Source organism: Watersipora subatra, chromosome 4 (assembly GCF_963576615.1).
Source record: "Watersipora subatra chromosome 4, tzWatSuba1.1, whole genome shotgun sequence".
NCBI classification, from domain to species: domain Eukaryota; kingdom Metazoa; phylum Bryozoa; class Gymnolaemata; order Cheilostomatida; family Watersiporidae; genus Watersipora; species Watersipora subatra.
The window spans coordinates 5,990,459-6,006,465 of NC_088711.1; the positions used below are offsets into that span (position 1 = coordinate 5,990,459).

The following is a 16,007-nucleotide window of genomic DNA, read 5'->3' on the forward strand; positions in this document are numbered from 1 at the left end:
GATGACTCAAATGTAGAAAACCGACAACATTGCTGCGGGAAGACTGGTAGGATCACACTGATTGAGTTAATGTTGTTCATCATTCGCCAAGTGAAGAGCTTGAGTCAGGGAGGTAACTCAAAGCAAAGATTTGTCACGTCTTTCACATATCTGCCAACATAGTCGATGCTGTTACATCTACTGATGTACAATTTGACTGCGTAGACTATAGTGACACGTCTCATCTGCAAAGCACTTTTAAAGTTGTCATCTCGCTACTGCAATTTCTAATGTTGTAGATTTCGCTTGCCATCATGGCAAATGTTTCCATGCTGGAGAGTGATGCTAGCTACTTTGCAAGGCTAGCCGTACAGTATGATCGCCAAGGTGATCATGACCAGGCAAAGTTTTATTATATGGTAGAATATCACTAATATTGAACCACATAACAACCAACCTTATGCGCAGACTATATGAAAATCCTTTTTTTATTGGCTGATAAAGTATTGTATGTCTAGGCACTGATGCATTGAGTGCTTGCAGTGTAGTCAAGATAATTGAGTGCTTGCAGTGTAGTCAAGATAATTGAGTACTTGCAGTGTAGTCAAGATAATTGAGTGCTTGCAGTGTAGTCAAGATAATTGAATGCTTGCAGTGTAGTCAAGATAATTGAGTACTTGCAGTGTAGTCAAGATAATTGAGTGCTTGCAGTGTAGTCAAGATAATTGAGTGCTTGCAGTGTAGTCAAAATAATTGAGTGCTTGCAGTGTAGTCAAGATAATTGAGTACTTGCAGTGTAGTCAAGATAATTGAGTACTTGCAGTGTAGTCAAGATAATTGAGGGCTTGCAGTGTAGTCAAGATAATTGAGGGCTTGCAGTGTAGTCAAGATAATTGAGTGCTTGCAGTGTAGTCAAGATAATTGAGTGCTTGCAGTGTAGTCAAGATAATTGAGTACTTGCAGTGTAGTCAAGATAATTGAGTGCTTGCAGTGTAGTCAAGATAATTGAGTGCTTGCAGTGTAGTCAAGATAATTGAGTGCTTGCAGTGTAGTCAAGATAATTGAGTGCTTGCAGTGTAGTCAAGATAATTGAGTACCTGCAGTGTAGTCAAGATAATTGAGTACTCGCAGTGTAGTCAAAATAATTGAGTACTTGCAGTGTAGTCAAGATAATTGAGTACTTGCAGTGTAGTCAAGATAATTGAGTGCTTGCAGTGTAGTCAAGATAATTGAGTACTTGCAGTGTAGTCAAGATAATTGAGTACTTGCAGTGTAGTCAAGATAATTGAGTACTTGCAGTGTAGTCAAGATAATTGAGGGCTTGCAGTGTAGTCAAGATAATTGAGGGCTTGCAGTGTAGTCAAGATAATTGAGTGCTTGCAGTGTAGTCAAGATAATTGAGTGCTTGCAGTGTAGTCAAGATAATTGAGTACTTGCAGTGTAGTCAAGATAATTGAGTGCTTGCAGTGTAGTCAAGATAATTGAGTGCTTGCAGTGTAGTCAAGATAATTGAGTGCTTGCAGTGTAGTCAAGATAATTGAGTGCTTGCAGTGTAGTCAAGATAATTGAGTACCTGCAGTGTAGTCAAGATAATTGAGTACTCGCAGTGTAGTCAAGATAATTGAGTACTTGCAGTGTAGTCAAGATAATTGAGTACTTGCAGTGTAGTCAAGATAATTGAGTGCTTGCAGTGTAGTCAAGATAATTGAGTACTTGCAGTGTAGTCAAGATAATTGAGTACTTGCAGTGTAGTCAAGATAATTGAGTGTTTGCAGTGTAGTCAAGATAATTGAGTGCTTGCAGTGTAGTCAAGATAATTGAGTGCTTGCAGTGTAGTCAAGATAATTGAGTGCTTGCAGTGTAGTCAAGATAATTGAGTGCTTGCAGTGTAGTCAAGATAATTGAGTACTTGCAGTGTAGTCAAGATAATTGAGGGCTTGCAGTGTGGTCAAGATAATTGAGTACTTGCAGTGTAGTCAAGATAATTGAGGGCTTGCAGTGTAGTCAAGATAATTGAGTGTTTGCAGTGTAGTCAAGATAATTGAGTGCTTGCAGTGTGGTCAAGATAATTGAGTGCTTGCAGTGTAGTCAAGATAATTGAGTGCTTGCAGTGTAGTCAAGATAATTGAGTGCTTGCAGTGTAGTCAAGATAATTGAGTGCTTGCAGTGTAGTCAAGATAATTGAGTGCTTGCAGTGTGGTCAAGATAATTGAGTGCTTGCAGTGTAGTCAAGATAATTGAGTACTTGCAGTGTAGTCAAGATAATTGAGGGCTTGCAGTGTGGTCAAGATAATTGAGTACTTGCAGTGTAGTCAAGATAATTGAGGGCTTGCAGTGTAGTCAAGATAATTGAGTGTTTGCAGTGTAGTCAAGATAATTGAGTGCTTGCAGTGTGGTCAAGATAATTGAGTGCTTGCAGTGTAGTCAAGATAATTGAGTGCTTGCAGTGTAGTCAAGATAATTGAGTGCTTGCAGTGTAGTCAAGATAATTGAGTGCTTGCAGTGTAGTCAAGATAATTGAGTGCTTGCAGTGTGGTCAAGATAATTGAGTGCTTGCAGTGTAGTCAAGATAATTGAGTGCTTGCAGTGTAGTCAAGATAATTGAGTGCTTGCAGTGTAGTCAAGATAATTGAGTACCTGCAGTGTAGTCAAGATAATTGAGTGCTTGCAGTGTAGTCAAGATAATTGAGTACTTGCAGTGTAGTCAAGATAATTGAGTGCTTGCAGCGTAGTCAAGATAATTGAGTACTTGCAGCGTAGTCAAGATAATTGAGGGCTTGCAGTGTAGTCAAGATAATTGAGTGCTTGCAGTGTAGTCAAGATAATTGAGTGCTTGCAGTGTAGTCAAGATAATTGAGTACTTGCAGTGTAGTCAAGATAATTGAGTGCTTGCAGTGTAGTCAAGATAATTGAGTGCTTGCAGTGTAGTCAAGATAATTGAGTGCTTGCAGTGTAGTCAAGATAATTGAGTGCTTGCAGTGTAGTCAAGATAATTGAGTACCTGCAGTGTAGTCAAGATAATTGAGTACTCGCAGTGTAGTCAAAATAATTGAGTACTTGCAGTGTAGTCAAGATAATTGAGTACTTGCAGTGTAGTCAAGATAATTGAGTGCTTGCAGTGTAGTCAAGATAATTGAGTACTTGCAGTGTAGTCAAGATAATTGAGTACTTGCAGTGTAGTCAAGATAATTGAGTACTTGCAGTGTAGTCAAGATAATTGAGGGCTTGCAGTGTAGTCAAGATAATTGAGGGCTTGCAGTGTAGTCAAGATAATTGAGTGCTTGCAGTGTAGTCAAGATAATTGAGTGCTTGCAGTGTAGTCAAGATAATTGAGTACTTGCAGTGTAGTCAAGATAATTGAGTGCTTGCAGTGTAGTCAAGATAATTGAGTGCTTGCAGTGTAGTCAAGATAATTGAGTGCTTGCAGTGTAGTCAAGATAATTGAGTGCTTGCAGTGTAGTCAAGATAATTGAGTACCTGCAGTGTAGTCAAGATAATTGAGTACTCGCAGTGTAGTCAAGATAATTGAGTACTTGCAGTGTAGTCAAGATAATTGAGTACTTGCAGTGTAGTCAAGATAATTGAGTGCTTGCAGTGTAGTCAAGATAATTGAGTACTTGCAGTGTAGTCAAGATAATTGAGTACTTGCAGTGTAGTCAAGATAATTGAGTGTTTGCAGTGTAGTCAAGATAATTGAGTGCTTGCAGTGTAGTCAAGATAATTGAGTGCTTGCAGTGTAGTCAAGATAATTGAGTGCTTGCAGTGTAGTCAAGATAATTGAGTGCTTGCAGTGTAGTCAAGATAATTGAGTACTTGCAGTGTAGTCAAGATAATTGAGGGCTTGCAGTGTGGTCAAGATAATTGAGTACTTGCAGTGTAGTCAAGATAATTGAGGGCTTGCAGTGTAGTCAAGATAATTGAGTGTTTGCAGTGTAGTCAAGATAATTGAGTGCTTGCAGTGTGGTCAAGATAATTGAGTGCTTGCAGTGTAGTCAAGATAATTGAGTGCTTGCAGTGTAGTCAAGATAATTGAGTGCTTGCAGTGTAGTCAAGATAATTGAGTGCTTGCAGTGTAGTCAAGATAATTGAGTGCTTGCAGTGTGGTCAAGATAATTGAGTGCTTGCAGTGTAGTCAAGATAATTGAGTACTTGCAGTGTAGTCAAGATAATTGAGGGCTTGCAGTGTGGTCAAGATAATTGAGTACTTGCAGTGTAGTCAAGATAATTGAGGGCTTGCAGTGTAGTCAAGATAATTGAGTGTTTGCAGTGTAGTCAAGATAATTGAGTGCTTGCAGTGTGGTCAAGATAATTGAGTGCTTGCAGTGTAGTCAAGATAATTGAGTGCTTGCAGTGTAGTCAAGATAATTGAGTGCTTGCAGTGTAGTCAAGATAATTGAGTGCTTGCAGTGTAGTCAAGATAATTGAGTGCTTGCAGTGTGGTCAAGATAATTGAGTGCTTGCAGTGTAGTCAAGATAATTGAGTGCTTGCAGTGTAGTCAAGATAATTGAGTGCTTGCAGTGTGGTCAAGATAATTGAGTGCTTGCAGTGTAGTCAAGATAATTGAGTGCTTGCAGTGTAGTCAAGATAATTGAGTGCTTGCAGTGTAGTCAAGATAATTGAGTACCTGCAGTGTAGTCAAGATAATTGAGTGCTTGCAGTGTAGTCAAGATAATTGAGTACTTGCAGTGTAGTCAAGATAATTGAGTGCTTGCAGTGTAGTCAAGATAATTGAGTACTTGCAGTGTAGTCAAGATAATTGAGTACTTGCAGTGTAGTCAAGATAATTGAGTACTTGCAGCGTAGTCAAGATAATTGAGTACTCGCAGTGTAGTCAAGATAATTGAGTACTTGCAGTGTAGTCAAGATAATTGAGTACTTGCAGTGTAGTCAAGATAATTGAGTGCTTGCAGTGTAGTCAAGATAATTGAGTACTTGCAGTGTAGTCAAGATAATTGAGTACTTGCAGTGTAGTCAAGATAATTGAGTACTTGCAGCGTAGTCAAGATAATTGAGTGCTTGCAGTGTAGTCAAGATAATTGAGTACTTGCAGTGTAGTCAAGATAATTGAGTACTTGCAGTGTAGTCAAGATAATTGAGTACTTGCAGCGTAGTCAAGATAATTGAGTGCTTGCAGTGTAGTCAAGATAATTGAGTGCTTGCAGCGTAGTCAAGATAATTGAGTGCTTGCAGCGTAGTCAAGATAATTGAGTGCTTGCAGCGTAGTCAAGATAATTGAGTGCTTGCAGTGTAGTCAAGATAATTGAGTGCTTGCAGTGTAGTCAAGATAATTGAGTGCTTGCAGTGTAGTCAAGATAATTGAGTGCTTGCAGCGTAGTCAAGATAATTGAGTGCTTGCAGCGTAGTCAAGATAATTGAGTGCTTGCAGCGTAGTCAAGATAATTGAGTGCTTGCAGTGTAGTCAAGATAATTGAGTGCTTGCAGTGTAGTCAAGATAATTGAGTGCTTGCAGTGTAGTCAAGATAATTGAGTGCTTGCAGTGTAGTCAAGATAATTGAGTGCTTGCAGCGTAGTCAAGATAATTGAGTGCTTGCAGCGTAGTCAAGATAATTGAGTGCTTGCAGCGTAGTCAAGATAATTGAGTGCTTGCAGTGTAGTCAAGATAATTGAGTGCTTGCAGCGTAGTCAAGATAATCTCATGAGTGTTTGAAGATGAAGTTACAAAAATATTTAGTAGATTTTATCAGAAAGTCAGTATTTTTCTATCATTTGTGATTGTTTTTAATGTTTGAGGTGATCTGACTGCCAGGATGTTTCAAGATTAAAATCAGCAAAACTTCATCGCTGTTGAAAGGCTCGAGTCAAGCGCAAGTGCGAGTACGATATCTATAGTTGCAAAAAGACGTACAGAATAAAGACTCATAGCGCTGCAACTTGAGCCCAATAGCCGATATCAACTATATCCGATATCAACTATAGCCAATATCAACTATAACCAATATCAATTATAGCCGATATCAACTATAGCCGATATCAACTATAACCGATATCAACTATAGCCGATATCAACTATAACCGATATCAACTATAACCGATATCAACTATAACCGATATCAACTATAGCCGATATCAACTATAGCCGATATCAACTATAGCCGATATCAACTATAACCGATATCAACTATAGCCGATATCAACTATAGCTGATATCAACTATAACCGATATCAACTATAGCCGATATCAACTATAACCGATATCAACTATAACCGATATCAACTATAACCGATATCAACTATAACCGATATCAATTATAGCCTATATCAACTATAGCCGATATCAACTATAACCGATATCAACTATAGCTGATATCAACTATAGCCGATATCAACTATAACCGATATCAACTGTAGCCGATATCAACTATAACCAATATCAACTATAGCCGATATCAACTATAGCCGATATCAACTATAACCGATATCAACTATAACCGATATCAACTATAACCGATATCAACTATAGCCAATATCAACTAAAGCCGATATCAACTATAGCCGATATCAACTAAAGCCGATATCAACTATAGCCGATATCAACTATAGCCAATATCAACTATATCCAATATCAACTATAGTCTATATCAACTATAGCCGATATCAACTATAGCCGATATCAACTATAGCCGATATCAACTATAGCCGATATCAACTATAACCGATATCAACTATAGCCGATATCAACTAAAGCCGATATTAACTATAGCCGATATCAACTATAGCCGATATCAACTATATCCAATATCAACTATATCCAATATCAACTATAGCCGATATCAACTATAGCTGTTATCAACTAAAGCCGATATCAACTATAACCGATATCAACTATAGCCGATATCAACTATAGCCGATATCAACTATAGCCGATATCAATTATAACCGATATCAACGATAGCAACTAGTGACGTCATTTCAACACATTTTGTTTCTGAGCGTTTTAACTGCGATCAGTTTTTATTAATTTTAATCTTGAGACATCCTTCCAGTCAGATCACGTCAAACATCAAAAACAATCGCAAATGATAGAAAAATACCAATACGTTCTGATAGAATCTACTAAAATATTGTAGGAGTTCATCTATAATGCAGAACTCTCGGAGTAGTCACTGCTAAAGACATTGTCTCCGGACCTTCACTCATGGAGTATTACACCAAATCTTTTTGTCAAATTTGATAATCGGCTCACTAGCTCCATCAACTTTCAACTTCGCGATAAGTTGCTATCTTAGTCCTAGTTTTTCATAGCAATAAACGTTCTAGCTTCTGTTTAGGTATTGATCTATTTAGTAAATAAAGCAGCTGTAACATGTAGTTAGTCGACACAGTTAACAATTTGCTGAATAACAATGATAGAGACAATGATGTAATAGTTGCATGAATATACACAAAATGTTCCATTGCAGGATGACTGAGTTACTTCATCATCATCTCCCTAAGTTACCTGCAGGTGTTTGTAGTCTCTACTCTCTACTCACTTCTTTCTATGATAGTCAACTGCATGCTGCAGTGCTAATGTTTAGATTAAACAATGTTATACAGCTAAGTGTATGTCAAATGTTTCACTATAAATTAACATCTAATTAAACCTCTAGATCTAGTTTTTTAGCAAAATAATAAACATGTAAAACATGGAATTTAATTACAAAAACCTGTACTTTTAACACATCATTGTAGAGCAAATAAACAGTTCTCTAAGTAATGTAGGCTATAGTGAACCATGGATGCATCAACCCTTTTGGTAACAAACTTTGTGTTTGACTTAGCCAAGCACTCTTGTGCATATAGTTTTTCAACACGAGTTGCTTTGATTGCGAATTAATGTTTTTTATTATCAGTACTCTGTTTGCAGAAAAACATTGTAGAACTTTTTGTATCAATAAACTAGCTAAGTAATCTGTTAGTGGTGGATACAATCATGTCTGCTAACCCGTCATGTCACTCTAGTCTGTCTGTTTGTTGGTATGTTGAAGGAGGCTGCTCAGGCATTGCTGGCCGCTCAGCTCGCAGGCTCAACCAATCCACAGTTGGCTGAGAAGGCGAATGAATATATATTGAGGCGTGACCAGCTCGGTGAGAGAGGTGAGTGTAAAAAGTTGCCAGCATTTCAGTATTAGATTTTCTCACACAGGTTTTTTGTGTGATCGCGTTCTTTGATGGCTATTCATAAACTTTCATGAAAACAGTTAGGTCATACCCATAATTCTAGATTGAAATGTTCTTTATGTTTTGAATCAACAATTTGTGTATTGGTACCTCCTAGACGTTATAGTACCATCTACTTTTGTTTGTTTCAGTTGTGACCCAAACTCCTAAGACTGCACCACAGGTAAGTCAAAGGCTAACTAACATCTATTCGGGTAATGCTATGGCACATGACCTAATACATTTTTAATCGGCCTTGAAAAATGATTTTTTACATTTTTATAAAGAACTGGCTGATTTAGTTGTCTGTCTTTTTGTGATGTCTTCAGTATGGTAGCTGTGCTAGTCATTAATGGAGTTTACGATAAACTTTACCAAGGGATGGGGCTGGAGTAAACAGCTGGAGTATGCAGCTGAATGCAGAAAAATGTTTGTATTTTTCAGATGAAGTTGGAGAGGGCTGACTTTTTGCTAAGACAGGCTCTTGATGAAGATGAAGTTGGGCATGAAACTGAGGCCGTTGAACTGTACAAAGAGGCAGCCGAGCTTTGTCTCGAACTGGTAAGTGGCTTTTACCATCCTCTTCATGTTTTCTTACCATCCCCTTCATGGTCTCTTACCATCCCCTTCATGTTCTCTTACCATCCCCTTCATGGTCTCTTACCATCCCCTTCATGTTTTCTTACCATCCCCTTCATGGTCTCTTACCATCCCCTTCATGGTCTCTTACCATCCCCTTCATGTTCTCTTACCATCTCCTTCATGGTCTCTTACCATCCCCTTCATGTTCTCTTACCATCCCCTTCATGGTCTCTTACCATCCCCTTCATGGTCCCTTACCATCCCCTTCATGTTCTCTTACCATATCTTTCATGGTCTCTTACCATTCCCTTCATGTTCTCTTACCATCTCCTTCATGGTCTCTTACCATCCCCTTCATGGTCTCTTACCATCCCCTTCATGGTCTCTTTCCATCCCCTTCATGGTCCCTTACTATCCCCTTCATGTTCTCTTACCATCTCCTTCATGGTCTCTTACCATCCCCTTCATGTTCTCTTACCATCTCCTTCATGGTCTCTTACCATCCCCTTCATGGTCTCTTACCATTCCCTTCATGGTCCTTTACCATCCCCTTCATGGTCCCTTACCATCCCCTTCATGTTCTCTTACCATATCTTTCATGGTCTCTTACCATCCCCTTCATGTTCTCTTACCATCTCCTTCATGGTCTCTTACCATCCCCTTCAGGGTCTCTTACCATCCCCTTCATGGTCTCTTACCATCTCCTTCATGGTCTCTTACCATCTCCTTCATGGTCTCTTACCATCCCCTTCATGGTCTCTTACCATCCCCTTCATGTTCTCTTATCATATTTTTCATCGTCTCTTACCATCCCCTTCATGTTCTTTTACCATCCCCTTCATGTTCCCTTACCATTCCCTTCATGTTGTCTTACTATGTCCTACAAGCGCAATTAACTTTTTATGTTTTCTTGTTGTCCCCTTTATGATGTCTTATTATCCTTTTTTGTTCTTTCTAGTATAGTTATAGTTTGCTGACATCAAATTAGACAGACTATGATGTTAAAGTTATATTTAAAAGGTTTTGTAGCTTTTTCAAAAGGGAGTCAGGGTCAATCCCAACATTATTATGATGTAGTTAATTACAGGTTACGTAAATTTTAACCGAATAAAATAAATTTTCTGTTAGTGTGGCTTTGTATATCTCCTTCTTTGTTGAGGCATTCGTTAATAGCATAGCAGTTGGTTAGTTGTTTAGCTAGTCATTGGGAAACACGAGTCTAACCTATATCTTTCTCAGTTTGTCGTTTATGTCCAGCAATAGCTATTAAAATCTTAAAATTAAAATGTTCGCATTGTGATGGATCTGAACTCACAGAGATTGCAACCGCAAGTTTTAAATTCACTCGCTCTACCACTGAGCTATACAAGGCATGTTGATCAAAGACTTTATCATATACCGTATAGTGTATGCACACGCTAAATGACGTATAATTTGAAACTCAATGAATTCTATTAATTCTATGAAACACGATGCTTTTTCGTGTTTTCTTGAAATTTTATTTTTAGTTTTTCGTAAGGTTCAATGGCTACACGCAGTCAAGGCCAGTTCTTTTCATGTGGACAATTGTATCATCTCCATAAATAGCCTCAACATTCTCTCTCCGTTCGGGCAGACAAGGACAGTACTATGTCTCATTTTTTCATTTGTTCCAGTACCGAGAGGTACCAGTATCGTCATATTCAAAGTTTTCATGGATAGCTTCTGGTGGAACAGTAACCTTTTTTATATGCGCACACAAACACTTCTATGCAAGAATTGTTATTAGTAATTCAACATATTCCGGATTTTTATTTTGTTTTCTCAGTTCGTATTAATTGTATCATTACCAAATCATCTTTTATTGTAATTGTAGCAAAACTTGTTAATTACAAACAAGCTATTACTTGCTAATTATTTCACATTTACATTTAATTTTTTAAACCCTTTTATAGTTGTTATATTTTTTGTAATTTATTAAACCTGCGCAAAACATTTCGTAAAACCTGCGCAAACACAAAGTTGGAAAACCTTTACAGTTGTTTTATGTTCTTAATTTATTTCAACTGTTCAAAACACTTTTCTCATGATATGTAGTTTGAAAGTTAGAATGGCAAATGTTGTTATTTATCAATTACAAATAAATTTTTTGTCCAAAGACTTTTTTATTACGCGGGCAACGCTGGGCCTTCATCTAGTCATTATATTACAACCATCTGGTAGCAAAGAGCATAAAGCACAATTATGATGTACGCAGTTTATGTAACTTTCTATAAAGCTGTGACATTTAAATCTGATGTCTCTGTCATTGCTACAGAAAACTCTACCAAGGGATGGTCTGAAAACACAGTGAAAACCAAATTGATTAAGACATGTCGCAGTATCAAACAAAGCTATTTAATAATACCATAATTAACGATATTCCAACCCGCCTAATTCTAGCATTAAATTTTTAGGAACTTTTATTCATGATGAGCTCACTTTCTATAAACGTGTTAATAGGTTGTAAAATGTAACGCTGCTGTTTTTAATGAGGAGGCTTCAGCAATATGCCCGAGCAATGATGAGTTTTGTACACTTTAACTGAGTAATATCTGTCCTGTTATAATCTAAGGTACACCTGCTTGATTTTGACTCATAGAAAATACACACTGTGAGAGACTAAAACACATACAGTGATCTGCACTCAGAATTATATTACTTGAGCTAGAGTATGAAAATAAATAGATTAAGTTGAACACACCTAAATTAGCCAGTTTTGTTTACTCTTTGGCTCTTCGCTCCTCGTAGACACATTTTCTCAAGATTTTAAATAACGAATTGCATTCTCTTTTTACTAGAAAAGTTTCAACTCCGCAGAAGCTTCTCCCATGCAATACAAGTTTAGACACCTGTTACAGTACAACTATCAGGATATGTAGCAGTTTTTTATGTTTGTTTGACATACCGCTAGTATAAAGTTTAGTTCTATTTTTATAATTATGTAAATTCCACACGGTCGGTATCATCTCATACATGTATGAGCTTAGATTATTCAATTAAGTGATCCTATAGAAGACATGTACATCAATGTTAGTTGCCAGCTATGAATTAGTCTCTATTAGCGATATTCTTTATGTAGAGGAGCATTCTGAAAGATGACAAGGCTAAGATAGAGAAGATGGCAACACTTGCCATTGAAAGAGTAGAGAAACTCCGCAATATTTCAGCAGCACCAAAAAAGTATGGTATCACTTCTCGGATTGCTAATAACATGACACCCAGTATTTAGTCCAACTGTTTTTGCATTTAATTTATCAATGCAGCTTCACTTTTGTTCCATTTGTTGGCTTGTCAATTACCTTTGGCTGATATACTGCATGTAGGTAACTGCGATGCTAGTTATTCTACTGCTTGCTCATGTTCTGTATTGCTGGGTAATGAACCTCTGTAGGAAGAACCCTCTGGTGTATGTCGAGAACAACAAACCTCCTAACTACCGGCCATTAGGGGATGCATTGTCTGATGGCAGGGCACCCGCTCCATCTGGCAATGCGCCCTCTCGCAACGTCAGACCTCACGCCAACTCGGGCAATGGTGGTTATAGTCAGCAGGAGAAAGATGTACTTAGGTAGGCATGTGTTCAGATTTTACATGGCTTCTTTGTCTCCTAGAATATAGCTGGTGCCAAACCGGTTGTGAGAAGTAAATGGTGAGAAGTGAATGGTCAGCAGATCCCAAACTCAGGTCTCTTGGAGATTGTGTGTCCATAAAACTAGAGCTCTTTTGATATATATAGCTGCTACAACTGTTATAGCCAGCCATGCGCTACTGCCAGAGCTTACAACAACTTTTCATGAAGTTGGTGAGACTGGGAGAATTTACATAGCTATTTTCACACAGGGCATCAGATAACGCTTAAACTGCCTTATGCGTGTGTTGCAGGAAGACATCAGGCATAAATGGCAGAAAGTATGTACCCTTTATGCCTGCGGATATCAATGAGCGATTTGCCTTCCCAGTTCCTTTCAGGTTGGTCTTAAACTAATTTAAAAAGTTGCATGCTTTGCCAAGAGTTTTACTTTAAACAATTTTAACTAGGTCTGTTACTATATAACTTTAACTGGGACTGTTACTATACAACTTTAACTAGGATTGTTACTATACAACTTTAACTGGGACTGTTACTATACAACTTTAACTAGGACTGTTACTATACAACTTTAACTAGGACTGTTACTATATAACTTTAACTAGGACTGTTGCTATACAACTTTAACTAGGACTGTTACTATACAACTTTAACTGGGACTGTTACTGTACAGCTTTAACTAGGACTGTTACTATACAACTTTAACTAGGACTGTTACTATACAACTTTAACTGGGACTGTTACTGTACAACTTTAACTAGGACTGTTACTATACAACTTTAACTAGGACTGTTACTATACAACTTTAACTAGGACTGTTACTATACAACTTTAACCAGGACTGTTACTATACAACTTTAACTAGGACTGTTACTATACAACTTTAACTAGGACTGTTACTATACAACTTTAACTAGGACTGTTACTATACAACTTTAACTAGAACTGTTACTATACAATTTTAACTAGGACTGTTACTATACAACTTTAACTAGGACTGTTACTATACAACTTTAACTAGGACTGTTACTATACAACTTTAACTAGGACTGTTACTATACAACTTTAACTAGAACTGTTACTATACAATTTTAACTAGGACTGTTACTATACAACTTTAACTAGGACTGTTACTATACAACTTTAACTAGGACTGTTACTATACAACTTTAACCAGGACTGTTACTATACAACTTTAACTAGGACTGTTACTATACAACTTTAACTAGGACTGTTACTATACAACTTTAACTAGGACTGTTACTATACAACTTTAACTAGAACTGTTACTATACAATTTTAACTAGGACTGTTACTATACAACTTTAACTAGGACTGTTACTATACAACTTTAACTAGGACTGTTACTATACAACTTTAACTAGGACTGTTACTATACAACTTTAACTAGGACTGTTACTATACCACTTTAACTAGGACTGTTACTATACAACTTTAACTAGGACTGTTACTATACAACTTTAACTAGGACTGTTACTATACAACTTTAACTAGAACTGTTACTATACAACTTTAACTAGAACTGTTACTATACAATTTTAACTAGGACTGTTACTATACAACTTTAACTAGAACTGTTACTATACAATTTTAACTAGGACTGTTACTATACAACTTTAACTAGGATTGTTACTATACAACTTTAACTAGGACTGTTACTATACAACTTTAACTAGGACTGTTACTATACAACTTTAACTAGGACTGTTACTATACAACTTTAACTAGGACTGTTACTATACAACTTTAACTAGAACTGTTACTATACAATTTTAACTAGGACTGTTACTATACAACTTTAACTAGGACTGTTACTATACAACTTTAACTAGGACTGTTACTATACAACTTTAACTGGGACTGTTACTGTACAGCTTTAACTAGGACTGTTACTATACAACTTTAACTAGGACTGTTACTATACAACTTTAACTAGGACTGTTACTATACAACTTTAACTAGAACTGTTACTATACAATTTTAACTAGGACTGTTACTATACAACTCTAACTAGGACTGTTATTATACAACTTTAACTGGGACTGTTACTATACAACTTTAACTAGGACTGTTACTATACAACTTTAACTAGGACTGTTACTATACAACTTTAACTAGGACTGTTACTGTACAACTTTGACTGAGTTGCAGATTCGTAAGAGGTGAACTGTTCCTGGTAATTAACTCTAGGCCACTTAGCTAGCGTTATGTTGAAATCTAATTTACTTTAAACAGTTACATTATGTGTAATTCAACTTTCACTATGTCTCCTTCAGTGATAAAGATGGTAAGCTGGCTCTCTCTGCTCAACAGAAGAAGCACTTCAAAGAATGGGTGAGGCCAGAGGACTATATAACTAACCCTCAGATGATTATGGCTGTTTCTAGTTTTAGCGTTAAACAGGTCAGTCAACCTTGGCACTTTCTTCTCTCCATATTGTCCTGTTGTGTTAGTATATAAGGTTTGCTACACAAAGCTGTAATTTTCCAGTTCAGAGTTGATACGATAATGTTTGCGCTCTCCAGTCTGATTCAGTTTTTAGGTTTGCGGTTGGTTTAACAGCCTGCAAAGCTAGACATTTAAACTTGTTAACAATATTGTAAATTTCTCATGAAGCTTTTTAGTTCTTGGCACCGGATATTGATTAAAGTCAGAATATACTATTGTATTAACTTATAATGAACAGTACGTCACTGTTTTCTGTATTAAATTATAATGAACAGTATGTCACTGTTTTCTGTTTTCTATAAAGCACTATCTCAGTATAGCTAGAAGTTTATGACAGACACACTGATACTCTGATGTCTTCAACGAGCAATTCATTGGTGGATTTGTGTTGAGCCAGCTAGCTGTGAAATCTTCAGTTTTTTTGGAAATTTATTACAATATAGACTCGTTTTTCTCTGCGGTTGTTTATAGTTGTTTTCACATGCACAATAACTGCTAATGTGTCAATGGCTTGAAAGATATGATAGAAAAGTGTTTCAAATATGAAACTCACCTTTTCAATTCTGTCTATTTCAGCCACTGGCTAAAATGCTTGATCAGAATATTTATTACTTTGTATTCTGTAGACAATAGTATCGGACTGTTCATTCGTGGCATCGCTGGCAATCAGTGCTCAGTATGAGAGGAAGTTTGGCACAAGGTTGTTAACCCGGTGAGGAGCTGTTCATATTGTCCATACTGTGTTATCTCAGGTCTTCTAACTCATTTTTAACAGCAAACTGACAATAGAGCTCTGATTAAGATAACAAATAAAGATAAGAGAATATAAAGCAGCCATAGCATACTGAGTATGTAAGTCTGTATGATGAGATCATTACAATGTGCTGTTGCTTAACTCCTTACATTTTTTATTTGGTTGGATACATGCCTACGCCTGCTTACTTTCATGCTTTGTTGGGATTCATTGTCTTACTGTACAGTTATATATGATTGTTACTCTTATTAATGTACGGAAAAAATTCTTTCACTATAGAATTGTCGTATGCGCTGATGCTTTTTCTTAGCATCATCCATCCTCAGAATAAACGTGGTGACCCTATCTATAATCCGTGTGGCAAATATATGGTGGAGTTGCACATTAATGGCGTCCCACGTAAGGTAAGCATTGACTATCACATATGATAATTTGGTATTTACGTTATCACT

The 16,007-nt window shown here is 36.9% G+C and overlaps 1 protein-coding gene across 2 annotated transcripts in view; it reads left to right on the forward strand.

Moving 5' to 3' along the window:
• LOC137395191 (calpain-7-like) overlaps positions 1-16,007 on the forward strand; it is a 25,975-nt gene continuing 9,968 nt past the window's right edge. The window contains exons 1-11 of one of the 2 annotated variants that reach the window (XM_068082027.1): positions 1-112; positions 279-398; positions 7,969-8,077; positions 8,293-8,324; positions 8,585-8,701; positions 11,823-11,923; positions 12,135-12,311; positions 12,626-12,712; positions 14,630-14,756; positions 15,428-15,513; positions 15,866-15,959. In XM_068082027.1, the coding sequence (XP_067938128.1) occupies positions 294-398; positions 7,969-8,077; positions 8,293-8,324; positions 8,585-8,701; positions 11,823-11,923; positions 12,135-12,311; positions 12,626-12,712; positions 14,630-14,756; positions 15,428-15,513; positions 15,866-15,959 (1,035 nt within the window). In that variant the 5' untranslated portion in view covers positions 1-112; positions 279-293. Of the gene's footprint in view, positions 113-278; positions 399-7,968; positions 8,078-8,292; positions 8,325-8,584; positions 8,702-11,822; positions 11,924-12,134; positions 12,312-12,625; positions 12,713-14,629; positions 14,757-15,427; positions 15,514-15,865; positions 15,960-16,007 lie in introns of those variants that run through there. The other variant, XM_068082028.1, reaches the window with a different exon arrangement.